We start from the raw sequence: 27,547 nt of genomic DNA, 5'->3' as shown, positions 1-27,547 counted from the left end.
CACGTAGAAGGAAAAACTGAAGTCCAGTTGATAAGAAGGCTCAGCTCGGTAGCAGGGAAGAGACTAAATGGAAACCCCTTGTCAGAGTAACGCCATCTCCTTAGAATTCATGGGATGACATCCTGTCAGTGTGACTTAGTCCTGGCCATCTCAGGTTGGCTGTTAAAGACAATCTCTTGGAGAACAACCACCAGAATGGGCCTATATTCTCCTCTTATCTGTAACAGCAGGTCAGAGATGTACACGAGTACTTTTTGAATAGGAACAAAATGGGCCAGACAGGGGTTTTCCAGAAATTCTGAACCAGAAAGTTGCAATTTTTATTCCAGCCACTACTTAAGACAGTGAGGCCATCAAATACACTCAAGGAGGCAGCTAAAGCACTGAATCAGCAGAACTAAATGTTGGTCGACATGAGGATAACGGCAACACCCGTAAAATGCAAGGGAGTAGGACTGGCTTACCCACACAAGATGCAGTAATAAAGCCAGAGAAGTCATGTATTTCTCTGAATTACAGTCAGATAGCCCAGCAGGTAATCTGTAATATTGTCAGTTCATAGAAAGATAGAACTTTTGGCCAAATAGTTCTGTTTGCTCATCACTTCCATGAGCTCATTGTTCATGCAAACCTCTCAGTTACTTTAAAAAATGAAAGCAAGTACAGGAGTGAGCTACTGAGATTCTGGATAGAGGAAAATATTCAAGTGGTTTAGAAGTGAGCAGAGAGTAGAATTTTAAAAAGGCTGATTATTGCTTCAGCAAGTTTTACAGAAGTGAAAATACATCACAAGTGGGACAGATCAGCCTTTTTGAAGGAAATGGATATTGCTTTTTAAAAGCACATCAAAGACCTCTTGCAGGCAGGCAGCATTTGTCTGAGATGCAAGATGTCTATCTGCAGGCACTCCGATCCCCTACAAGAGATGTTTGCAGGTTTTGCAGACACACTGAGGGGAAGAATTCAAAGCTTAAGATGGGCAGAAGTGATGTTCTGGAAAAGGGACATGGGAGATGTAGGCTGAGGTGTTGCAGGAGAACCAAATCTCAGAGCCTCCCTGCTGATTTTCTGGGTGGTTAGAAACAAAGTTGGTGGGACTTTACAAAACGCCCACTGGTTTAAAAGGGCTGTTTGGGAAAACATCCACTTACACCTACACAAAAGTCAGTGTCTGCGGAAGCAGTATCTGAAGAGTATCATCTCCAAGGGCCACGATACAGATACAAAAAAGAGAAAAAGAGAGAGGTAATTGCATGGTGAGGAGATCCTTCTTTTAGATGATCTCCTTTTAGATGATCAGCACTGTGCTAACGAGGCCAGCCCTTGTTTCTCACCAGGCAAAGGGGCTGGATGCCATCTTCGTTGCCTCCCACTTCCTAACAAATTAAGAAAAAAAAAAAAAAGTGTAGGAAATGTCCTGCCCCTTCCCATCCTCAGGGCGGAGGAACAATACAGATCTCCCTCTCTCTCTTTCTAGCATTGATTCTTCCAAATCTCGCTTTGAAATGGAAAAATGAACCATCAAATATTTGTTAAAAATGTTCCTTCTTTTCCAGTGACAGATGAGGAGCTACCCAGAAGGAGACATTGAAATTTCACCTTTTTAGCATTTTACCTATCACTCCTTCCAATGAAACGGAACAAAGCAATCAAATATATTCTGCAGTACTTGTAAACTCAGCGTCTAACCAAGGTACCAGTGCACAAACCAGGACTGACAAGAAAAAAGAAAAGCAAAACTCACTTGTCTTAGTTCACTGGGGAAATAAATGATGAAGTAATAAACAAAATAGACGGTTAAAAGTAATTATAGTTACATAGCACAATGCTTTAAGGCACTTTTTTTTCCCCTCTGAAAAACGGAAACTAGATTTTCAAAACACTTGTACAACTGATAATTTGCAATGCTGTTCTAGTGAGTCTGCAAGACCGCTTTTTTCATCAATATATTATTTCTATCTTGAGACCATTCCATCAACAATGCAAATAAAATAGGCAGGCAAAGAAAGGCAGATGAATAGAAGGCAAGAAAAGGAGGGGGAAAAGAGAGAGAAGGGGAGAGAGGGAAGGGGGGAAGAAGGTGAAAGCAGGGGAAAGAACAGGGACAGAAAGCGAGCTAAGCTCGCTAGCTTCAGTAAAGTCAAATAATCCCAAGTTAAGTAGTAAGCAGTAATAGCAAGTGCATATGGGGATGAGGGTGCATAATATATGTTTGGAACAGAAATAGAAAGAACAAAATAGATCATATTTCAAGGAGAGAATTGGAGAATGAGGAGAGAAGAGCCAGGAAGTAATATAGTATTTTTTCCCATTACTATAGGACCAAATCTAGAGGCTGTATTTCAGTGAAGGAGGCAGTTAGAATATTACAGCATGGATATAAAATCTGTAAAATATATGCAGCATTATTCAAAATGTATTTTCAAGCAGAATAGTAACTGCATATCTTCTGGCTCTGGCTATAATATTAGGGTTTAGACAAAGCATGCTGGGGAGCTAACCAAAAGGAAGAAAATGGAGAAATGCCCAGCATGTTTCAAGGACTAACAGGAACGTCATCAGCAAATAAGGATAATAAAGCCCAACAGATGATGCCACACTAACGCTACGTGCAACCACTGTCACATCCTAGAAATGCCCAAATATGATGCAGTCTCACAGCTTTCCAAATTTTCCAAATCTGTGCCATATATTGACTCTAACCCCCTCTCCTGCCTCCTCTCCTCCACTCTGTCCTCTCTTCAGCTTCCGCAAAATTTGGTTTCATTAAAAAAAAAAAACAAACCACCAACTAAAATGAGAACAGAGCAAGGTTTGTCCTGAACAATCTCCTCAGTTTTGGGTTCTCCCAGAGCTCCTGCTTCACCTCAGGACTTTATTGAGCTGAGCATTACATCCTGCCTCCCTCAAATGCACATTCTCCCCAGAGCGGCATTAGTAAGTCACCTTCAGGAGTCATTTAGCACTTCCCTGCAGGCAGGACCAACCCCAGCTAATAAAGCTGGTCCACAAAAACATGGAGTTATTCCTGGGGCTACAGGAGAGAGTATCTTGCACGTCTTATTTTCTTCCTCAACTAAGGAGTACAGCGCAGCCAATTTCTCCCTTGCTGATTAATGCTTTACTTTGCAAGTAGCTGTTCTGAGATTAGCGTGCAATGTATTAATTTATCACCCTCACAAGAGCTGCCATCAGGCCCTGCAGGTAACCTTTCAGCAAGCAACCTTGTAAGCACAAACTCCCAAAGAGGAACTCCTCTGTCAGCCAAACACAAGTAACGTGTCGGGGTATGAGCCCTACCTTTACCTTCTTTCAGCCATTAGGTTTTGCAATGAGGGCTCATATCATCTGCACACCACTGTGTCCTTCTGCCAGCCCACCCCAAAATAGCTAAGAAATTATTTCAGAGGAAATGTTATGGAACCACCCAGAGACAAAGCTGGATTTGATATTAAGATGCGATGCTCCAGAAACTAGAGTTTCAACAGGAAAATGATAACCCCTCTGTGAAATCAAATAGCTTTACCTTCACACTGAAACAGTGCAGCGAATATACAACCAGAGGGAAAATGTTCATTCGAAAACAATAATATCAGTTTTTCAAAAACCTCAGACGCACTTGCCGAAGCCACATGAATTGTGATTTCTAACCTAACAAGACTGTGCTTGTAGAAATGGTACCACTGGGTTCCCCAGGCACTGCTCTTCACCAATTTCAAACCTACACCTGTGTGATTCTCAGATAAACCGCTGTTTTCCCCTCCCAAACCCACGGAAAAACCCTGGGGTCTTTCCAATCATATGTCATCAGTAACAGGAGGACTTGATAGATTGTATTATCTACACAGGGCAACACAGTCATTAGAGAGCTCCCCAAGTGACAACCAGAGCTCACTGGTAGCAGGATCAATGCAATCACCGTCAAATTACAACTTCTGCATGGCATCTATGCACAAGTGCCTGGCATTACCCTCCGTACTCATTCACATGAGGGAAACAGGTACAAATGAGCTTTTGCGCGGGCAGGCAGGCACCTCCAGCACTGAATCACAGAATCACTAAGGTTGGAAAAGACCTGTAAGATCATCAAGTCCAACCATCAACCAACAAACCCCACCATGCCCATTAAACCATGTCCCACAGTGCCACGTCTGCACGTTCCTTGAACACCTCCAGTGATGGTGACTCCACCACCTCCCTGGGCAGCTTATTGCAGTGTCTCACCACTCTCTCAGGAAAGAAATTTTTCCTAATATCCAGCCTGAACCTCCCCTGACACAACTTGAGGCCATTTCCTCTTGTCCTGTCACTCGTCACTTGGGAGAAGAGACCAACACCCACCTCACCACAACCCCCTTTCAGGCAGTTGTAGAGAGCGATGAGGTCTCCCCTCTGCCTCCTCTTCTCCAGACTGAACAACCCCAGCTCCCTCAGCCGCTCCTCATCAGACTTGTGCTCCAGACCCCTCACCAGCTCCGTCGCCCTTCTCTGGACACACTCCCGGTCACAGTGTGTGGAATCTGCAGTTACCGCAACAGCTGCAGGCTAACGCAGAGATATACTGCGCCGGCTTTAAAGTAGCGCTTAGTATCCGACCACCACATGCTCTGAGCTCCACGATGCCACGGGTAAACTAGCTGAAAGCTGTCTTGTAGTCCTGAAGTGCACCACAATACAATCTCTTACATGAGTTCAATTTGTCAGCAGATCCACGTCCTTGCTGCGGACTCTTCTCGTGAATATGCTGCTGGGTCTACTAATACGGGGACTTCCCGAAGCAGCAATGTGAGGGGAATACTCTGACAACTGGAAGAAGTCTAACGTTTGAACTCACAAGCATTTGCAGTGGATGTCTGTACCGTTACCCCGAAAGCTGATATGCGGCAAGCGACGGGAATATGACAGTGCTTTCATTCAATCCACGAGAGTTCCAAATTACGACTGTCAACTAGATTCACTGAACAGCATATGTGTAAACATAAGCTGGATGCATTGGCATAATAAACGGTCAATCAATAACAGTGAAAGGACAGATTAATAAAAGTTGCTTCTGTCAGAGGACAAATTGAGGACATCAGAAAAGACGAAATTCTATGAATACAATTGCTTCCTGTGAATAGTAACATTCAGCTCTTGTTCTGATTAGATGGAATTGGTTCAGATGAGCATCAAAAACTTCTGAATGCTTTCCTAAAACTGCTGAGGCTTGTCAAAAATGCACTGCACCAATGCCAGAAAAAGACAACAAAGCAAAACACCAAAAACTCTCAAAACAATTCTGAAAGAATCCATGGGATTTTGCAGCCGTCCTTATCTGCCCCATCTGTGCCTTCCAAGTTTTCTTATCCGCTCAGTAAATTTGTATCACAGGGTACCTTCAAACTCTGAATAGGTTTGGACGAGTTTGGACGTGTGCTGCTTTGCCTCATGCGACTCTAAGAAAAACAGCCAGTCAGTCAAACCCAGATTTTAAACTCTTTACTGTGGGCAGAGATGGTGATATATGGGATGGAAAAAAACCACAACTTGATTTTTCTAAAAGCAGCATGAGCTAGCCACATCGGCAGTTAGAAAAAATCTTGTTCTGACTTGTAGTGCTGAACAAATTTGATGGATTAGTCACTTGCTGAGAACTGATACAGAGTACCGAATTACTGTATTGGACATTCCTCTGAACACAATACATTATATTAAAATATATGAATGTCATCATTTAGAAGGTAGTTTTCTGGCAATGTCCTTAAAGAAACAAGAATCTGATGTGCCCAGCTGCCTCAGCATTTAGGCACATGCACGCATGTGAATAAAAATATCACCTGAGTCTTATCTGAAACATTTTCTTTATCCTATTTCCCTAGCAATCCACGTACTCCTCATGAAAGCAAAAGAACACGTTAGTGGTTATCCTCTGCCTGCTCAAAATGCAAAAAATCCCCAGGTGGAATTTGGAAAGCAATGGCAGAAGAGCTATGCTTTGTCTTTAGAGACAGAAGTTATATCCATGGAGAGCTGGACATTAATAAGGGAATACTGCCTAAACAGTCAACCTATCTCAAATCATAATCTGCTTCAAGCAAGAGTCACAGAAATGGTTAACCTTATTCTTTCTGCCTTCTGTCCACAGGGAACAAAACTGGGGTGCTGAGCGAGCTGAACAGTCACTAACGGGAGCGCCATATCTGGGGAAACACTCAAAACATCTTCTGACACCTCCAACCTCAGAACTGTTACTGGTGGCCGAAATACTGAATCTCCCTCACTCCTACCATAAAGAAAGAAGGTAAGATTTCCTTCTTAAAGAGTGAAAACTCATAAAATTTACACTGAACAGCAATCGATGGAATACAAAACAGCGTATTATATGCAGCATGTGGATGCTACACTGAAAACTATATTTTTACACATCCTCTGAGGTCCAAGAGAGCTTCCATGTCCAGGATTTGAAGGCACCATTACATGTTCTGTACAGGAGAGCAGAGCCAGTGCTGCAGGATTAAGAACAAAAGAGAAGAAATAGCTCAGAAACAGCCAGGGATACACTCCAACCCTGAGCCCATGCATCTTCCCACACTTCTTGTTGCATCTTCAAGAGCCAGGTACAGGAAATGCATATTCCCTACAGTGAGAAGGGTCATCAAACTTGAATTGAAGGCTTATGTATTTTTAATTTTTACTGCTTTTCATTAAAGGATTTCAAAGTGCTTTAGTTAAAAAGGTAGGTTTTACCAGCAGTCCCAGTTTTCAGGCAAAGGGGTTAGGCAAATTGGCCCACGTATATCAGCCTGCAATTTGTAGACTTAGAGTGCCGAGCCCTCATACCATCTAGGACCATCTTGAATGACATTTCTCTCTCCCACTTTGCCTTCTTTCTTTAGTGTAATCTAGCTGCCATCAAAATGCAAGATTACTGCTCATGAATATGGCAGAAATTAGGCAGAACAAACAAAGAAAAACCACAAAGCTAAACTCTACTCAGTGTAGAGTTGTGGTCCAGTCTTTCCATCATCCCTTCCTAAGTCTACACCATCCTTTATTGCAAGCTTCTGGACAGAAAAATGAAAGCATTCTGGTTTTTTCCTCTGAAAAAGCAAGGTTTTCATGGAGTCAAAATTTTCAGTACTATTTTACTAATGAAAGTGAACTGCTTTTCTTCGCCCAGATTTCCTATGAAAACCAGAAAACAATTTCCCGATACCTCTAAATTATGCCATTAGATACTATAGAGGCTGTTTCAGTCTTGGACTGGATAAGAAACACAGAATTTTGTTTCTGTCCAGCAATCTCTCTGCTGAGTCTCCTCTATATTCATTACAGCCTGTTCCTATTTGTTCTCTGCCATAAGGCACATGTAATTGCAAATCAGCAGCAAAGATTTTTTTTTAAATAAATCTATCCAGTCAGCGGTGGTACCAAATGACCAGAGATATAAGATCTATATTTAGTAAAGAGGTGGGCGATCCAGGCATACAGACCTGTTAGCCCGACCCTGGCAGAATTCAAGGCTGAACAGGTTCTGTGTAAAAGTGTAAAAGATTGGGGGGAATGGAAAAAGGGTTGAAAGGTATCTTGGGTTTAGCAAAAGCTGGTGGATCTGATAAAGATATTTGCTAAGGTAACTTATTTTCTAAACAAGGGCAGTGCCTTATATTCCACCTGTGCAGACAAAATAGTTGAGACAGCGCCATGAAGGGAATCTGTGAGACCGGGAAAGCTGAAGGTTAGCGGAGGAGCCGAGAGAATCAAGGGAGTAGCTAAAAGCAAAGTAGTGAGAACTGGCTGTCCTGGAAGCGGAACTCACAACAAGACGTCTTCACACCACTCCTGCAAATATTGCTGGATACAAATTCCGCAGCTGATTTCCAGACTGAACTGAAACAACCGCATATTACAGAGCTGTAAGGAGTCTTGGGGAAGTTACCTGCACACAGAAACAGGGACTATTTCAGTGTTATTCACAATGACAGTAGCTCACCCTTCTGGGAAGAGGAGGAGGAACATAAAGCCTTAAATGAAAAATTGGATGCCTGGATGTAAGCACCAGACTACAGAGAAAGTGCCTGTATTGTCATACATCTAGTGATTAACAGCAATTATCAGCCAAAACGAGACATAAGACACGTCTGAGCCGTCAGTCAGTCTGAGCACAGATCTGCTCTGGCGCGTTCCAGCAGGATGAGTCTGAATTGGATCACATGCATGGCTATTAGTGTGAACAGAAAAATGGAAGGGGACCAATTATCAAATAGAAATACAGGGTGAAAAGGTAGAGGACTGCTGTCTTTAATATGTCTGGAGATAAATAGCAGGGAAAAACAGAGTCATTAAAGCCAAACAGCATTATTGGCATGTGAGTAAATGCAAATTGATATTAAGAAAGTACACCTGGAAATGAAAACAAAGCTTCTGAACAGCAGAGGAACAAGGTTTGGCAATAACCTTCTTGCAGTAGTAATGGGAAGCAGGAAGGGAATCTCAGCTACTTTTAAAAGGGATTGTTTAAATCTTAAATGGGATTACAGCTGAGACTGTGGGGAAGCAAACATGATAACCCAATATATACCATTCCTCCTACATTGGGTTTGTCTTAGTTCTGCAAACTAATGAATCCTTCCTATTCTTTGCACAGAGCATTTCTTCTTTGTCATGAGAGACAAGAGGATTGTTAGAGTCCCGTGTTAGTAACGTTTCCTTGGGCCACTGCAGTTGTTAATTGTAATCCCATCACATGGAGTCTGATCTTGGATGGTTCTGAAGCTCTTCAATTCACATGGAAATCAACAGCATCTAAAGTTCATTGATGGAAGGTGCTTAGTAGAAGTCCCTTGCTTTAACATGAATACATATTCCAGAGAAATACCCTGTACATAACAAACACCTGAAAACTATTCAACTCTAACAGCCGCTCTGTCACTGCACAACTTTTCCTTATTTTTGGCCTCGGACCCACACAGAACAGCGCACACAAGCAATCAAACAGCTAACCAAGCAAAAGGAAGACACTACTGTTTCAAGTGCTGCCATTCCTGCCTCATGTGAACAAGGTGGCAGTCTCTTTCGAGTTTTCTACTAGATTGTGAAAGAGAAGGACAGAAAGGTGGGGAAAATGCAGTCAAACGTGTTATTCTCATCATTACATGAGGTTAACCCTGGGCATGTATTGAAATAATCATAAAACATCAACAATCAGGTTCTTTTTTTTTTAATTACCTTCACATAAATTGGGAGAAACTGCTCCCAATTTGATGACACAGAGACTACCTCCTCAGCAAGCAAAGGCTATGGAGAATTGCCTGCACAGCCAGAGAGCCCACGGCTCTTAGCCATGGCAAGCAGCTTGGTAGTCCCTTGGTTAAGAGAACTGCAAACCAGAAACCGAGTGCTTCCGCTGCTGTAAGGGTAAGTCCTGTCTGCACTGAGAATCATAGCAGCAGCGGGAAACTGTTGTCACCCAAGATCTGTTCAGGCATTCAGTGAAGGAAGGAGTTGTCCTAGACAAGTTGCTGCAAAGAGGAAAATTCAGTGTATGTATTAGAAAACACCACGCAGTGGGAAGAGACAATATTCATCTCTACCTGGGCCACAGTCCAATGGACGGGATGGCACGGGGACAAACAGTCCGCAGAGGGAGGTCTAGGACCGCTGGAGTTCCTGCTGCCACCAGAAGCCCACGTGAGGCTCTCTGACAAAGCTGGTGCACAGATCTGTGGATAGTAGGAGCCCTGGAGTGCCAGACAAACACTTTTTTGTGCTGTGGTTTAAAAGTTGGCCAGAGAAAACACGCCCTGTTCATTGGGAAAAAGGGAAAATACGGTATTATCCTTGGGGACCAAGGTTCAATTCTCTGCCAAAGGACTTGTTATGAATCACCTGCTGATCTGATGGGCCTCTGGACTCTGCGAGTCTAGGCACCCACACGGTACGGGCTGGAGTTTTCTAAGCATTATTTAAGGTTTTGAAGATGGGAATACCAACCATTAGTTCTCTATCTCCCCTAAATGGTTACTGCAAAGATAAGTACCTGAAAAAACTGTGAGGTACCCAGATGTTACAATATTAATAACTTAGATCCACCGAAGTTGGTCATCCTTTTTGACATGGCCTTGATAATTGGTAGATAACTGAAGGATCTACACAAGGCCCACTTCATTTCTGTTGAAAAGCAAGATGAAAAAGGTAAATCTTTGAGATAATTGAAGCACACTAATCTTCCCTAATTATCTGTATTTCTCTTTAGTACCTTCCATCCTCCCACTACCAACTCCTGCTTGCTCAGGCAGTTATCATTGCAGGAAATAAACAAGATTTCAACCACACAGTCCCTACTTGTATCCCATCACAGCTGCAATGAAGAACAGAAGCAGAGGGTATCCATTAACCTCTTCAACAAAGAACATCGAACACTAGGTTCTATTAGGGAGAGTAGGACAGCTTAAGAGTTAGCACTCCTTCCTGCAAAATTTAATTAGATTGTGATCAACAGCCCTAGTATATTTATCCAACAATGACTAAATTAACCAGTACTTCTCTGAAGAGAGTCCTTGGACTTCTTGTTCATAGTTCCCTGAAAATATCACCTCGACACTCAACAGAAGTCAAAAAGGCAACTTCAGAAAATATTCAAAAAGAAATCAAGAAAAAGCAGGAAATGTCATTATGTTACAATTCTGACCCCATTTTCCCCTCTGAGATGCCTACCTCTTCCCCTCATTCTCAATACAGACATGAAAGACCTAGAAAAGTTTCAGGCAACAAAAATGATCAGCCAAATAGCAGAGCTGGAGAACTTAAATAGGCTAGAATTCTTCAGCCTGGAAAAGAGATGACTGAAGTGGTTTATAATAAGGGAATATGAAATGACGACTTGCAGGGAAAAGATGGTAATTATTTTTCATATGTCAAAACCTAGAAGTTCACAGTAAAGTCATCTGACAACTTTTAAAACACAATTGTTTCTCAAATAATACAGTTACTGAATTGTGACACTCAGGTCCACAAAATGTCATGGAAGTACAAAGGGTTCCAAAAGCAATGAGAAAAAATCTTGGAAGAAAGGTCCATTAAAAGCTATTCAACAAGATGATGCTGATGGAACTTCCATGTCAGGAAGCTCCTCTGCTACAAATTGCTGGAAATTGGGATATAATAATACCAAGGAACACACCACTTTATACACGCTCTGTTCTTACACTTTTTTTTTTTTAAATAATTTTTTTTAAAAGCTATGACCATCGGCAGACATAGGTTCCTGGTCTGATCCGGTATAATCATTCAATGTTTGAATGGTGTCAACTATTTCTGGAAGCCAGCAAGGATGATTACGCTCACTTATTGGACAAAACCAATTAATATTATAGAGCTGCACCATCAAACTTCTGCCTCAGTCTCAGATTTGTGATACAGCTACTACATGGAGGATGTCGTTACAAGACTGCAAATGATATGAGTCACCAACTACTTTGCAGATGTTGTCCTAGCTAGTTACCATTCAAAGTCTTCACCTTATCTCATTTCTGAATTTGTATTACTCAGATACTCAGTTCTTTTACGACAACCATATAACTTGTATCAGCAAGAACAGCTGAAGAAGTCTTCGGTGTTACTTGTACAGTTAATAAGATCAGAAAGTGCAATGAGATTCATTCAAATAAAGACCCCATTCACACACGTTCTTTTTTTTAAGTCATAGTACATAGCTGTATCTAAAGATGTGTAACTGGTCTGCTAGTTGAGGTTAAATATTAAGGGAATGTTGAAAATGATAATAATGGGAGGCAGAGTACTTTTAAGGCTTATGGTTGAATTATCCCAGGAGGGAAAACAAAACATGACAAGCCACCAAAGTGTGCTGGCTTATCTATCAGTTCATCTAGATGATAAGACTACACAACCTTTGCTGCTTGCTTTCATTTGTGCTTGTATGTCATGGTTTTAGCATTCATAAGATCATTCAGGCTTACAGAAGCCTCATGCAATATTAAAATGTTTATGCAACCCCTTTCTGTGCTTTAAGCAGCAACAACAAGTTCTGAGTGTGCAGAGAACAAGAAAAAATAGGTTCCACATCTCAGGAGAAAACCCTGCTCCAGTCAAACAATGGTCTCTGAGCCATCTTATGATTAATCAGAGCAGTAATTTCTGCACCAGTTAGTGCCACTTGCATTCTACCACTTTTCCTCTCTTGGCATGTGTTTCAAAGTTGCTTCTGGGCTCAGATGCATCAATAAGCTAAAGAACATGCTTTTATTTCAAGAAATGGTCTCTTCAAAATATTTTTGTCCGTACAAGTAAAGCATTCAAGCTATATATCACGAGACAAAGATTAAGATACCTAAAAAAACATGCTACTTTGATCTAAGTGGCATTTTACAGAACCACTCGATGCTTAATGAGATGTAAGTGCTATAAGCAGCAAGCTTCAGAGGAGGATCTGGAGAAGACATCCACTTCATTGTACCTTGGCTTAGCAGCATGAATTGCTTCATGGCAAACTATCATGAACAGAGTAAAAAGGAATAAAAAAAAAAGAGGAAAAAAACCCCAGCAGAAATGGGTTCTGCTTAGTGTGAATGGACTCTGATGTTGAGAGGACCAGCTTGCTCAGGTACACAGCTGGAATGGGACTGTTTCAGAGGCATAGAGGCCTGAAACAAGAGAATATGGGATAAACAGAGCTCTACAGAAAAGTGGTACACTTGTACCCTCCGGAGGTTTCATGCCAATGTCTGTACTCCTCACATACCCATGTGAAGTCTCGGACCACAATTCAGATGGAAGCAGCAGACCTTCTTCCCATGCAGTTTTCATCAGCATATTACTTTTTTGGTCCTCTCTACTACAGAAATGCTCCATTTACCCTGCAGGCAAAGCTCAAGCCTCGGTCCCCAGCTCATGTCTGGCTCTCACAATTAGCTGCAGTTTTGCCAGAGTAAAGAAGTCAAGCTTAGTCGTAGGTTGGGGTGATGTACACGAGGGACTGTGTGATCCCATCTTCTCACCGTCGCATACCACTTAGCAGCATACTTTATCTACATGGTGAAGCTAGATCCTAATACCAGTCTGGATGATAACCAAGAAATTCTTTCTTTACCTTCATTTCCATCAGCCCTTTTTATGACATTTCCTCATTAACTGTTAAGTTAAACATCTTACTATGTGTTGTCCATTAAAGATTTAGAACTCAGATAAAGCCAAGCTGAAAAATTCATGCTCTACTCTTGGTTTGACCATCCCTCACACAGCTGCTGACATGCTTGAGTGGGAGCCCTCTGATGAGCTGCATATGCACTAGCAAATGCCTTGCAGGCACCCCTGGGCTGAGCAGCAATGCTCAAAATGGCACTTTAACTAGGCACCAGAAGACTGTTTAATCCCACGCAGCAGCCTTCTGAGATGATCACAAGGAGGCTTCAATTTTTTTTTTTTTTTTAAATGACCTTAAAAAGGTTTTATTCTTTAGAACAGCAGGGTTTGCATCCTTCAGTAACAGTTTGGAAAGCATGGCTTTGCAAACCTTCTAACGATGCGGTGCTTGTTACAAATACGCATTAAAACATGGTCTCCGAATCCCACCCGGTAGCATCTCTGCAGCCACGTAGCCGGCACTGTGCTGCCTGCTCCGAGCCAGGCCATAACGTCAAGAACGGTCTGAGGTTTTCACACTTCACAGCTAAGCATGGCCTCTAGCTGCTCATTTTAACCCAGGCAGACACTTCCCAGCAATACACAGTCCAACATGCATTAGCACTGGTTGTTTGATCCAGTGATGAACTCCATGTATCAACCAGCCAAGATTATTGATTTTTTTTAACTTGTTTACTTTCAGAGATGCTCAAAAGTGATTCTTTTCTGAAAGAGTTTGAAGGCGCTCGGCTTCACAAAAGGGGAGAAAGAATGAAAGGCTTGACAAGACTCTATGTAGCATTCACTCAGTCTAACAAAAGAGCTATAGAAAACCAACACCTATAAATATCCAGCAGTGTTTTCCCCCTTGTTTCTAGGCATAGTATTGCCTCATTTAATATCACGGACAGCTAAAAATCAGTCTAAATACGCTTGTTCTATTATCACCTCAGCTGTTTGCTCTTAAAAAACCCCACAACACAACCCCCCCGAACTGCTCCTTCCAGAAAGATTTGCTGCCTTCTCATTCTTCTTTCTGCTTCTCCATGTCCTAACTTGCACATCTCTTCTCTGTTCAGACTAATATGTTATGCAATTGAATTCTCAGTTCTGCTGCAGAACTGGGAGCGCATATGTATGGCAGGGAGGGGAAGTCACTGTGGAAAAGAGGGTGCAATCTTTTTGCATCCAATATCCCTTGCTCTTATCCAGGTCTAAAGTTCATCTGTGACCTGCTTCCCAGGAAAGTGCCCTACAGCAAGTAAGTTGCAAAGCCATACAAGGTGGGTCACCTTCAGTTTCTCCTGCTGGAGTTGTCCCTTTTTGTACAAAATGCTTGAATATTCGTGGCCAGTCCAATGGAGAGAAGATGATGCAGTGACCTGCTGGAGACACGTCTCACCTGGCAGGTGGGACACTGAAGCTCCAGCTCTTGTCGAAAGGAATATTCAAGAGCTCTGCACAAAATGGAGCAGCATCTGACAGGGATGCCAAGAGTCCTGCCTCCCCCACTGAATGCAGTACTGCTTGATGGCTTAGGTGCTCTTCTGCGACGTGGGAGTTGCAACTCCAAACTCCTTCAGGCAGAGAAGGAAATTAAACCTGGAATTTCTGCACCCTGGGTGACCACTCTAACCAGTTGGTTAAATACACAAAAGAAAACCACTGGCCATTTGTATAAGTCTAACTCCTGATACTTTTTCCAGCTGTGACTATTAAGTTAATATATCCAGAATTTGTAAGTAGTTCCAAGAAAGAATAGACTTCTTTCTTCATTGAAGAAATCTTTCTTTGGCTGCGCCTCTCCAGAATAAGAACAGTGAGCTATAATTTAGACTGTCAATTCTCCATGGCAAGGATGAATGAACTATTTTCTTTACCCAATGCTGAACACCAGTGGAGTCAGGATCTTATATCGTCCTCAGGCAACACTCTCAAGGAAAGAATTAACAATATTTATTTTATCAGTTTACACTCGAACAATTAGAGCGTTATCAGATAAAACTCCCAACCAATGCAAAAGGCACTAGGAAGTCTTGTTAACAGGGACTGGTACTCTGACAACAACTCAGTGCGTGCAAGCCTCGGCGGCTGGGACCCCTGCAAGCATCTGTCCTGCACTGCACCCACTTGTACTGAACTACCTCATTTGAAGCTGCCTCAAATAGCTCGAGATCATGTGGCATGGTGCTGCACGGATGGTCCCCAATGTAGCAGACGGCAGTTTGGGGGTTCTCATTCTTCAACTGAATTGCCTCATTGGGATTTACAAGGAACGTAGGTGCCCAGGAACCTTTGTGGATCTGAGCCCAGAAAATTTTAAAATGTATCAATACAAATTAATAATAATATATAAGGGAGTTAACATTTCTGGGGTGGAAGGTAATTGCCCATTCAGCTACTCCCTTCCTTCCTGTCTCGTTAGAACTGCCCAAAGGATATCGAAATTGCGGCATTTCAATTAAGGTGTTCAAAACACAACCTTGTAAATTCAAACTCATCTTGAAAACCAGAGAGCAAGAAAAAAGAAAAAAGCCCACAAGAACAGTTTGCCCAATCAAATGTGACAAATTCAGCTCTAGAACATATTTTAGTCTTTTTAAGTTTAAAACAAAATACATCAGAATGGTAAATATCTTGTCTGCTTTTTAAAAGCTAGAAAATCAAATATCTTCCGCTGGTGAATTTGTCATATTTGATTTGAAAAGCACTGATTTTTCTCTTCTGCGTTTCATTTCTAAATGAATATATACAATGTAAATGAATTTATGTAATATATACAGCCTCCTTTCAAAGAGGGCCATTTGTCAATGGTACATTAGCTAAGCTCTAAGCTGCTAGCACGACTGACACAAAAATAGAACAACTGCAACATAAAACTATACGCAGCTCATTGCGGATGCTGAAACCTGTTAATGACATATTAGCAAGTTACAGAGGATATATTGCAACATTTTCAGGCAGCATGTGACCAAAGTATACACGTGTGTACACATGAGTGCAGCATCTTCTTCAAAATGGTATTTACTTCCTCGAATGCTTGAGAAAACTTTCTGAGTGGTGGCCAACTCCCCTCCCTATTTCTTCCCTGCCCTTTAGAATCACAGAATCATTTAGGTTGGAAAAGACCTTTAAGATCATCAAGTCCAACTGTAAACCTAAACCTGCCAAGTCCACCACACAACCATGTCCCGAAGCGCCTCATCCACACGTCTTCTAAATACCTCCAGGGATGGTGACTCAACCACCTCCCTGGGCAGCCTGTTCCAGTGTCTGACAACCCTTTCAGTGAAGAAGTTTTTCCTAATATCCAATCTAACCTCCCCTGACACAACTTGAGGCCATTTCCTCTCGTTCTATCACTTGTCACTTGGGAGAAGAGACCAACACCCACCTCACCACAACCCCCTTTCAGGTAGTTGTAGAGAGCGATGAGGTCTCCCCTCAGCCTCCTCTTCTCCAGACTGAACAACCCCAGCTCCCTCAGCCGCTCCTCATCAGACTTGTGCTCCAGACCCCTCACCAGCTTCGTCGCCCTTCTCTGGACACGCTCCAGCACCTCAATGTCCTTCTGGTAGTGAGGGGCCCAAAACTGAACACGGTATTCGAGGTGTGGCCTCACCAGTGCCGAGTACAGGGGCACGATCCCCTCCCTACTCCTGCTGGCCACACTGTTTCTGATACAGGCCAGGATGCCGTTGGCCTTCTTGGCCACCTGGGCACACTGCTGGCTCATCTTCAGCCGGCTGTCGATCAACACCCCCAGGTCCATACATTTTTGAAAGCTCATGATTTTAAACCCAAATACTGAAGGCTAGTTTTGCTCTACTTTACTTTCCCCCCACTTTGCGACACGAAGAAGAGACTGTCTTTTCACAAAAACTCAACCGTTCCCTGTCAATTCCAAGAGTGGATTTTTTTTTATTATTTTTTAAGAAAAGATATCAAATACTGTAAGGCTTCCAGTAAAATTGCAGGAGCTGGCAAAAGTGCAGCTGTAATTATAAAGGGCTACTATTCTCCGGGAAGTTGCAGAGTATTTATATATGGGTGGCATCCAGCAGCCAGAAGCCAACAGAGCAGATGCCATAGCACCCAGGCCCTCGCTGGAGCGAGGCCAGGCAGCGCAGACAGCACACCAGCCTCGCTGGCAGCATCGGTGCCTGCCAGTTCAGGTGCCCGATATCGAGGCACCTACATGGCGTCGGTATAGCTTTGCTCATGATCGTTGGTGCTACAACAGCCCAGAATACAAGTTTTAGCTGTATGGATTCCAAGAGTGGAGAAGACCTAGTCTTCACATAAATGATATTTGTGATTTAACACTGTAAGACTCAGGAATTTTTTTTGCATGCCACCTATCCAAATTTTCAAGAATGCAATGCTTTCTCATGAAATAAAGGCAGTAATACCATGATTAAGCTGTTTCACTGTATGATAGAAGTGAGATGGCTACGGTTCAAAGTTGAGATCAGTTTTAGCCATATATTTACACATGTAGTTGGTTGACACCTGGGGTTTTATGGCTTAGTTACGGAGAACTTAGATTCTCTTTGAGCACACAAGAAGAGCAGATACTAGAGAGCACATTCAGATTTCTAGAAAGTACAATCTGAATTACAATCAGATGCATCTATCTAATCAAGAGTGTGTCTTAATATCCTAATTATACAGTCTCAGCAGCTGGATGAAATATGAGATATTGAGAACCACTGACCAAGCAAAATTAAAGGCTGGCCTAACATTTTTCCTATTCCTCAAAGAGGGAGAGAACAAGTACTTTATGTTTCTGAGGAATAATGAAGTAGGGATGAAAATAACGATTATGACTGACTAATCCCTAATTGCCCAATAAATCTGTGTAGCTGTCTGATACCTGTATAAACAAATGCTTACTCGACTCTTATAAAGCCTTTCCATACACTGGACAGGTCCTATAACCTGGCTCCAATTGCCTTTGGATTAGAAATAACATTTTGAAATATCCTATGGAAATCGATCTGCAGCCTGATCTTGGTTTTGATTCCCCAGAGGAAATCTGCCACATTAATGTAGCAACCTATGCTATATGTTCTGAAACTCTACCCACTGGGCATTTTAGGTCAGGAGAAGGTGGGATGGGTTTAGTGGTGGCAGTCCTCAGGGCTGAACTTGTGCTTAAAGATAATATTAAATGCCCCTTCTTACTATTTTTTTTTATTTAAATAATTTACATATAGCTGAGAAAAGCCCATTAATAATCCGCACCTAGACAAAAACAGACACATAAATAGAGAAACATCCTCTGAGCCAGTTTCCAATCACCCAGACTTCAGTACCAGACTGAACAGTTAAACCACGGAGCAAGAGATCAGGGGAATGAGGAGACGGTGCTGAAGAGTACCTTATGTTCAAGGTGAGGAGGCAGCTCACGGGAGAGAAGAGGGGACAATCTGCCCCCTCCCTCCCCTTCTGTGCTCCTTTGCAAATTTCTACCCATGCATTTCCTATGTTAAAAAGAAAATAGGAGAAAAGAAAAAAAAAAAAAGCGAGCATTAGACTACTGGGAAAATATAGTCCTCAGAGGAGGCAGCAATAAATAATACCTGAAAACAATTGGGTTTTTTATTAAAAAACAATTGGGACTGAGGGAACAAGAGATTCAGCTACAGTGTGATTTAAACTCAGCACCTAGAATGGGGAAAAAATATATAGATGATAAAGATAAATACAGGTCTCATGTCCAAACTACCTCATGTACGTGGGTCCAGACCTTGACCTGTCAGAGGACTGAATGTTCCTTGTTGCGTGAGTTGCTGGGGGATATCTGAAGGGCCTAATTTTTCACAGTGCCATGCTCTCCCTGTTTTTGGAGCACGTTCCTCACTTGTTGCCTACCCTGCTCCTGGTGACGCCGGTGTAAACACCTGCCACAGTCTTCAGCATATGAGTCTGGGGTCTAATTTATGACATCCGAGATATTATTCCCAATTAAGAGTTTTTCATGCTCTAAATATACCAGCGCTAAAGGATTAATACTTTCCCAGTACCAGGCATTTTGCTGGCATGAACACACTCACATAAAGGTAGTTTACTCCAGTTCAGGAAAGAAAGCAAGCTCCAATCACGTATTTTATATCCGCCACACGCATAACGCTGTCTGCTCCAGTCTTTGGATTGCCATAACCGTGTGCCAGAGCAGCAATGTCCAGAGTCACCCCCAGCAATCTCCAGATATTTAAGCGTCCTGTTGCCGTACGGTTTGATTGTGTGAAGCATCACACAAAGCAATACAGTATTCAGGTTTGGGCCATGTGACAAAGCTTTGATTTACACACTGATAAGCAACTGTGTACACAGTCATACTAGACTTCATCTATTAGATCACAGATGGAGATCCATTTTAATGTGCTAATAGTCTCATTACCTACCCATTTCAACCATGAACATTATACACTTAGAGTATTTGGGGCTCTGGATTTCAGAAGAAATCCTTGATTAAGAGCCAACTCATAACCTTTAATTAATTAGCAGACATCCAAGCACAACATCCTTGAACTTTCAGGAGAATTAGCGTAAGAGATCCGAGCAATTAGTTAGTGCATTTCAGAATCAGACAAGACAAGAGCGCATGAAGGGAAAAAAAACGTTTTTATGCAGAGATAACAAGATATAATCCCTATTCCATGGGAAAACAAAAAAAAGGAAGAAAGAAAATCAGATGTGAAAGTACTGGTTCTAATGTCAACATTTCCTTCTTAACATCCAGGGTATTCTGTGCCTTTTGGATTTTCGCTAAATATTCAAAACACTAGTGTTGCCTGAACCGCAGTCAGCCTAGCAGTTCAGGCCAGCTCCGGGAAACTCTCATCCAGACTTCTCCCCAGTCATCTCTCAGCAGAAGGCGCAGTAGGACCTCGCTGGTGAACATCCTTCCCCCCTGCGCCCCAGTTGTGGCACAACCAGAGATCCCATCAGATCAGATGACAACATGGTTGTGCAATTAGGAGTACCGACAGGAAAGTCCGCTTTACAAAGCCACACTCAGTAATCCTAGGTAAGTCACTTAGCCGTAGTCTACACGTTCATATAATCTACCTACCTAATAGAACTGTAATGAGGGTTCGTTAATTTTTCAAGGGTTTTGAGATCCTTGAATGAAAGCAGGAACTTTTCCTTGCAGTACTTTAACCCTGCTAATTCCAGACTGACTCAAAAATGAGGAACCATAGGACACGAACAAAACAAAAAGCCCAAAAAGCATTCAAATCTCCAAAGTAGATTGCATCAATTTAACCTGGGGGAAGAACTGCATGTCAGCCATATTTTATACCATCTGAAATGAGAGAGGAAAAGTACATGTTCCATTCCTATTCTAGGCCACTTCTACTGAAATTTTGTAACATCTGTTGACGTTAAATACTTCAGACTAGAAGAATCCATTTAAGATTATTTTTCGCAAGACCATACTATTCTCAAGGGTGACCACTTGTGTGTATTTAAGAAACCACCCTCAGAAGATTATTTCATGCTCAGAATGGGAAGGAGGATGAAGACCAAGATCTCACTGCTGATTTGCAATGTATAATGTCACTGGGCTACCAGATGACGACACATTCAAATCCCATTTGTTATCCATGGCCTGACCTTAGTTCAACAGATAACAGCGAGTCTGTTGGAACGAAAAATTGATTGAAGACAACTTCTGTACAGTTTACTATCCAGGGTGTTTTTGTGACACGGACTGACTGTTAAATCTTTCCCTTCATGGCTTCTGGGAGCTCTAATAATTTGCTTTTACCAAAATCTTTGTCACCCTGGGCACGGAAAATGACCTCCTAATAGTTGTACATTCAGTCCCATCTTACTCAAATCCCAGGTTTTATGTATTGCTTTTCAGAAGTAGCTTTTGATGTAAAATCGTAAAAGCATTTAAGCAAATTATGTGTTCAATTCCCACTATATATCAAACAGAACTTCAGTACATCCCTTTTTCTGGTAAGCTCCTAATCTAAATTTTGAGTCATATGCAAATAGTGAAAATCAAAAGAAACTTAGCTGTTCAGAAAAAGCCTACATTCCTCACATGATAGTTAAGCTTCCTAAAACAGGAGACTGGAAGGAAATAATGCATTCTCAGTAGCTTGCAAAAAGCAAAATCTGAAATGCTCGCACAAGAGCGCACATTCAAGCACCTGCATATGTTGCTTATCTTTCAACGCACAGGTAGCCTGGGCTGCCCTTACATCGTTTGTTGACACAACTGCATTTACCATTTTTCTAATAAATGCATACAGATCCAAGTTCTTCATGCCTCCTTAATCCCAGTTTAGACTGGGAGCACAGCGTAGATGTAGAAGCGGGAAGTCATTGCCATTTTTTGACTTTCACAGAAATGTGGTTATGGCATTTTATGTACTATGGAGAAGGATACCTGGTCTGTAGAGGAGAGTGGGAGAAGGCAGTGTTCAGTTTAGCTGCTTAGGGGTTCCAATTTTTTATTCAGGTTGAAATGTTACATAGACTATCTCTATGGACTTTTCACCCATCCGGGGGAACTTCATCAGCCTCTTCTGGCTAGCTATACATAATCCTCAATACTTTTGACTGCGTACTGTACAGAAACAGATTTCCCAGTAATTCTGTTTAACTTGACAAACAAATCTCACAACACTTCAAAAAATTACAAAGTTACGGCCACCAGGAACAATGGGACACAGGGCCTTCTGATGGCTTACTTGAGAGCATACCACAGGGCAGTTGCAGACTCACAGGCCTCTCCTTAAGACAAGACCTGATCAGATATTTTTTTTCTTAGCCTGACCTTCAAAAAGGATCATCAAGTTGCCACGAGATCAGTAAGACCGCAGTATCTGACTCAAGAATGCAGCTACCCACCAGTAGGCTTAGGTCTCTTCCATAAGCAGAACGAGGGCCCTCTGAAGAAGCTGTTTAAGTAATGAAGAAGGCAGTCTACACATTCAAGGGGCTGCACTTGTTCATCATTTTCCAGAGGTAAAGGTAGTGTTTGGGAGAGGTTATTTCACCAAAGAAGGAGAAAAAGAAAAAGAGATCATACAGAGTGATCCATCTTCATTGAGAAGGTCACAGAACTTTCAGGATGTCCAAATACATCTCAAATGAGGAAGATGTATCCCTTGTTCACGAATAAAGAACATTTCAGAGAGTTCAGAAAAAATTCAAAACATGTCCATAATTATGCAAGCCAGGCTAAATAAACAAAATTTAAAAAAAACCCAAGGACACCCTAAAGGAAGTGTCTCCTATTGGGAGACAGACAGACTTAACTTCAAGAAGCTCTGTAAAAGTTTATCTTATACGGCTGATTATCCCAATCTCTAGAGACTTCAACCTATTTTAGGCCACGTATATGTGCTTCAATAGGGGGGAAAAAAAAAAAAAGAAGGCAGCAGAGAGCAGAGGCGAATCTTCAGTTGCATTCTGTGCAGTATTTGTATCAAACACGTCACAATAGGACATTAGGATGATAATTTTATACACTATAATGTCCATATGCATATAAACACACGTCCCTTAAGACCTTCTTTACTTCTGTTGATACTTTAGAAATTATTCATCTGATTAATGAATTATACACTGAATTTATACATTAATGCCTAATACTTAGGCCCAAAAATTTCCTGGACTAATATATTATTTAAAAGCACGTAGGAAGATTAGAAACTGGGTTAATTTACTAGTATCTAGCTTAGGGCTCCAATTTTCTTAAAGACAAATTCAGTACACGAACAGGCAATTGGACACGTGAGGACATAAACTTTCAGATGCTTCGGTTATTAGAGCTGTTTAAATAGATTATCCATATAAAATGGAGACTACAGTGTAAGTCATACTTCAAAATGTTAAACTAAAAACTAAAAGCTCCTGAGAAGCAAAAAATAAAAGCTCCTGAGAAGCATTTCATGAAGTTTTGAATACCCAAAATAGATCAATATTATCTGAAATAGGACAAAGCCATGTCCATGGCTGCAGTGACCTTTCAGATCCTTTGCTCTTAGACACAGCAGAAGCTGTCCATATTCTCATATTCTGTGGCAAATGCAGTGTCAGATCTTGCTCAACAAAAACCGAGGGGGGGAAAAAAGCACTTTGTGTCACAGTTACGTGCAGGACATGCTGACAGGTAGGCACGCACACCACAAAAATCACTTCCCTTCTGAAGAAACTGGTTTTGTCCCTGCAGTTCAAGGGTGCAATTTTCAGAAAATTATATCAGATGGAAGGCCTAACTTCTTTTTCTAAATCAGACTATTTGATTGATTTTAATCTCAGTTGTATCTGCAGATGTCCTTAACAGAGATGTTTTTGCACTTTCACTTCATTCCAACCTTAAAAAAAACCACACACACAAAACCAAGCAAACGTTAGGGATTGATTAAATTGATGCTGTCAAATTCATTGGCTCCATCTCAATTATATATTCCTAAAATAGATATAGATCAACTGCAGTCAAAGATTTAACAATCACCACGTGATGGGGAAATTTGGCATATAACTTATACGAGTTTTGCAGATTTTACTTATTGAACAAGCAATTCCTTTTAATCAATACATTGATTTAAAATTGCTGCCAACCTTTCGGAAGTCCAAAGGATGGCTTGGCAAACCTTTTCCTAGTGTTATATTTATACTCTTGTACGTAGTGAGACTTTGCTATTGCTGACGTTGCCCATCGGTCCTTCCATCGCAACGCTAGCTCCATCTTCCCCAACTCAGAAAGAGTGCAGGGTGTTGGTCATCAATTTTGTTAGAATTCAAGTTTTCCCATCGCAAAATACCTTAATATGCTAATTTTTGAGAGATGATAAGATGTCCTAGCTGAAACATTACTCGAAAAGAGCTTTTGGCAGATGATCAGCATAGAGAATTCTCTTAAGCTTTAAAGGCTGAAAATTATAAGCAATCAAAGAACGTTATAAGTGGAAAGTTTTGGGCAACACTTTCTATAGGCACTGTGATCTGTGCTCCTATAATATTAGAGTGCTATAAGATGCCTGTTCAAAATACTGCATTTAAATTAATCTTTTCAGTAGCTTTTACACCATGTCTTTTAGTACGATATGTTTTACACCATATCGTGTACTAAAACATGATATGCTCTGTATTCATTCAGGAGTTACTGCTCCATATCCACAATATACTGCAGTTATACAGGGGTTCAATTATTTCAATATACTGCCAGCTTTCAAGGGAAAAGTTCTCTGGACCCACTACCCAAAAACAGTTGCATGTACAGACCAACAATGACAGCTCCAAGGAGAGATAATCAACTTTAAAGTGAGGTCGATGAACCACTGAATAGATTTACTTGATAACTGCTGCATGAGAGGAACTCTTCCCACCTCGGAGTTTCACATGATTGCACCACATCTTATACCTTCCTCAAATACATTCTGGAATTTCACAAGCTCTGCATTTTAGGATACTGCAACACAAAAGGAACAGGGAAAGGCTTATTCCAGCATTTGCTGTACAGCCAACCATAAATATTTTGAATGCAGCTGTCCCTAAGTGCGAAAAGGGTAGAGACTATTAAATAGAGATCAGTGGTCATGCTTCATATATTACTTGATGCTTTACTTTTTCCAGGGCTTTGATTATAAAATGTAGCACAGAATAAGCAGATGTGCATCTCTTGCTTTATGTTATTTTTTTCTGCTTTGCTGCCTTCCCTGTTCCTCGCCCTGTTGCATCGCATCCTAGGGGAAAGCGGATGGATTTGCGCAGAGAGATGGGGCAGTCGCCACGTTTCTCTTTTGTTGGACAGCAGCGCTGCGTGCACACTTCTCGCATTCCAGGAAAGTACTCAAGGGAACAAATTGCACGGTATGAGCTTAAATCCAGACTAGGTCAGGAATACCTACAACCAATTGACTTTTGATAGTAGCCAAGTGGCTTGTTCAATATTTAACACCAGGCTGAGTGAAAAGCATAATGGGCAGTTGTTTGCTCCCCAAGACCATCACCACCACAGCTTGCACTCTCCGTAGCAGTCTCAGAAAAAGACTGCATAAGCTAAGAGCGATTCAGTTCCTTGCTGCTGCTGAAAAATAGTCCTATAAAAGCAAGAATGAGGTCTCAGAGGCAGGAGCTGGTCATGCCACCATTTGTGTTACAGCTCCGCAAAAGGAGTCCAGGATTTAGGAACTTAAGGTGGATCACAGCTTTTGAAAATTCTATTCTGTGCTAAGTGATCAATCATATACTAAGAAGAGCGAATGGCCAACGCAAACATTCTACAAACATCCCACCCGGTGAAATATATCCACCAGCTTCTTGACTACTGGTTTTGAATCTGATGCATGCAGTCACCAGTGATCTGGAAATTCAGTAATTTGTTACAGCTATATACAGAGTTTTACTCAATTGATAAAGAAAGGGGGTTATGAGCAAAGGGGAGTGAAAGAATGTTTTATTGAAAACAATACTCCAGATGCAGCCAGAACAGTCATCCGGGAGACATATAAAACCATGACATACGGAATAGAGTTTTTGTGTTCCTCTCAAAGAAAGTAAAAATACAATAAAACTTATAATTAGTACAAACAGAAATGAGGTTAAATTCACAGTCATATATTACCAGAATGATTCTAACAGCCTGAATGAAAAAAGCTTATGTAGGCAGAATTTCAGCTAGCAGAAATATGAGATATTTATCTGAGTTACAAGACAGTGAGAATGACAGAACCACTAAATTCACATGCAGGTTTCTAAGATTAATTTTTGTTCATGTAATGAACTGCCAGATTGCCAACATTGACTCTATATACTTTGGAGCCACATACTTCTCTCATTTTTTGTTGTTCTTATTCTCTTAAAGACAACAACTATTTTTTTCTTGCTCCAAACATAATATTTTAGTGTTCCTCACCAATCAGGTGAATCTTTGTCTAGGGGACCTTCCCGATGGAAACATTGGGGGGGAGTGGGGAAGGAGAAGCAGCACAAGATAATTTACATAAATACATTGCAATTATTTCTCCTTAATTATGCATGCAGCTGGCTCTATTTTAAGACATGCCATTGCACCGTGCACACAAGCACTAAGGGTATCTGTCACTCCATGTGTCAGGCCTTTAACATTCTCACCCACCTGCCTGCGAATCACTAGCAGCAACCAAAAAGCAGCAGTGAGGCTTGTGGCCACCTGCCATTCATCAGCATTGTCAGAATATTGCTGGTGCCTCTTCGTATTTCTCTCATGTCAAGCCTTTTTTTTCACTGTCTTCAAAATAACAGGTCTTTACTTCCAAGTTACTCCATGAACTTCTCATTCACTATCAAATTAGGCAGCCTCATTTTTGAGAGCACAGAGTCACACAAATCTAAGCTGTCAGTTAAAAACAAGCTGAATTAGTGCAAGAAATATACACAGTTGTGTTTATATTAATTAATACTGGCTTAAGATGAAGCTATGTTAAACTCAGCTTTAATCTCCTCTCAAATGACACTGTTGTACTTTTTTTTTTTTCCTTCTCCTGGGGAAGATTCTATTTTTGTCCCTGATGTTTTGACCAGGTACATATCAAGGAAGTGCTATGTTTTTCCAGGCTTTCAGAGCATGGGGGAACCTCATCTTTGGTAGAAGACACTCATCATGTTGCACCAGTGCTATGTGGAGATGCTCAGGAGAATCAGGATCTTTCCTCAAATACAAGGCAGTACCTGGAAACCTCTGTCACGCACGGCCCGAGGATACATACCACGGCCGTAAAATACAAGCACAGTAAGCCTGAAGTTTACTAACAAGCCCTGGCTCTACTATCTCCCCAGAACAGAAAAGAAACAAAAACTGAGACAGAAACTCTCATTCCTACCTGGCAGCCCAGCAGGTCACTCCTGCGCTACCACATCTGCTCACAAATCTCTTTACAGGGATGCCTGCATTGTTCACTGCCCTCTGCCCAACTCCTGCAACTTCTTTGGGACAAGGTATCTCATAAGGACATTGGTCTCCTGGCCTCAGTACTGAAGAGCAGTCATGATGACCCAACATGAAACTGTGGAGAATGGTTAATAGTCTAGTTAAAGTTAGCTACACAGAATAGAATACAAATAATGGGCTGCTTCCTAATCTGATACCCTAGAAACCATTTAGCTAGAAGCCAGGGTCTTTTCACATGAAATTCTTATGTACGAACTCAGGTTCTGGCATTTGCAGTACTTTCCATTCCCATATTGCTAGAGATATCCTGCGTCTGGAAAATGAGCTTGCATGACAGTCTAACACATATTAACAGCAAGGCAGCATCACTACCTTCTCTTCACTCTTCCTCTCCTCACCTGCCTTCTCTCAAAAGAGAAAAGAAATGGTAACACACACAGCTGGCAAAACAAGAGTCAGACCTCACCAGAGCTAAGTATCTGTCTTGTAGTGATTGAAAAATGGCCCCCATCCGAGGTCATT

The 27,547-nt window shown here is 41.5% G+C and overlaps 1 protein-coding gene across 1 annotated transcript in view; it reads right to left on the bottom strand.

Annotated features, from left to right (window-relative positions):
- The window catches only part of ALK (ALK receptor tyrosine kinase), a 319,863-nt gene that overhangs the window by 268,969 nt on the left and 23,347 nt on the right, over nucleotides 1–27,547 (bottom strand). The window contains exon 2 of the mRNA XM_059828041.1: nucleotides 17,215–17,221. Coding sequence (XP_059684024.1) covers nucleotides 17,215–17,221 — 7 coding nt within the window. The remainder of the gene's footprint in view (nucleotides 1–17,214; nucleotides 17,222–27,547) is intronic.

Source organism: Gavia stellata, chromosome 2 (genome assembly GCF_030936135.1).
Source record: "Gavia stellata isolate bGavSte3 chromosome 2, bGavSte3.hap2, whole genome shotgun sequence".
In the NCBI taxonomy this organism is placed as follows: Eukaryota; Metazoa; Chordata; class Aves; order Gaviiformes; family Gaviidae; genus Gavia; species Gavia stellata.
The sequence above is the reverse complement of the archived record's forward strand: the minus strand, read 5'-3'. Positions and strand labels throughout refer to the sequence as shown.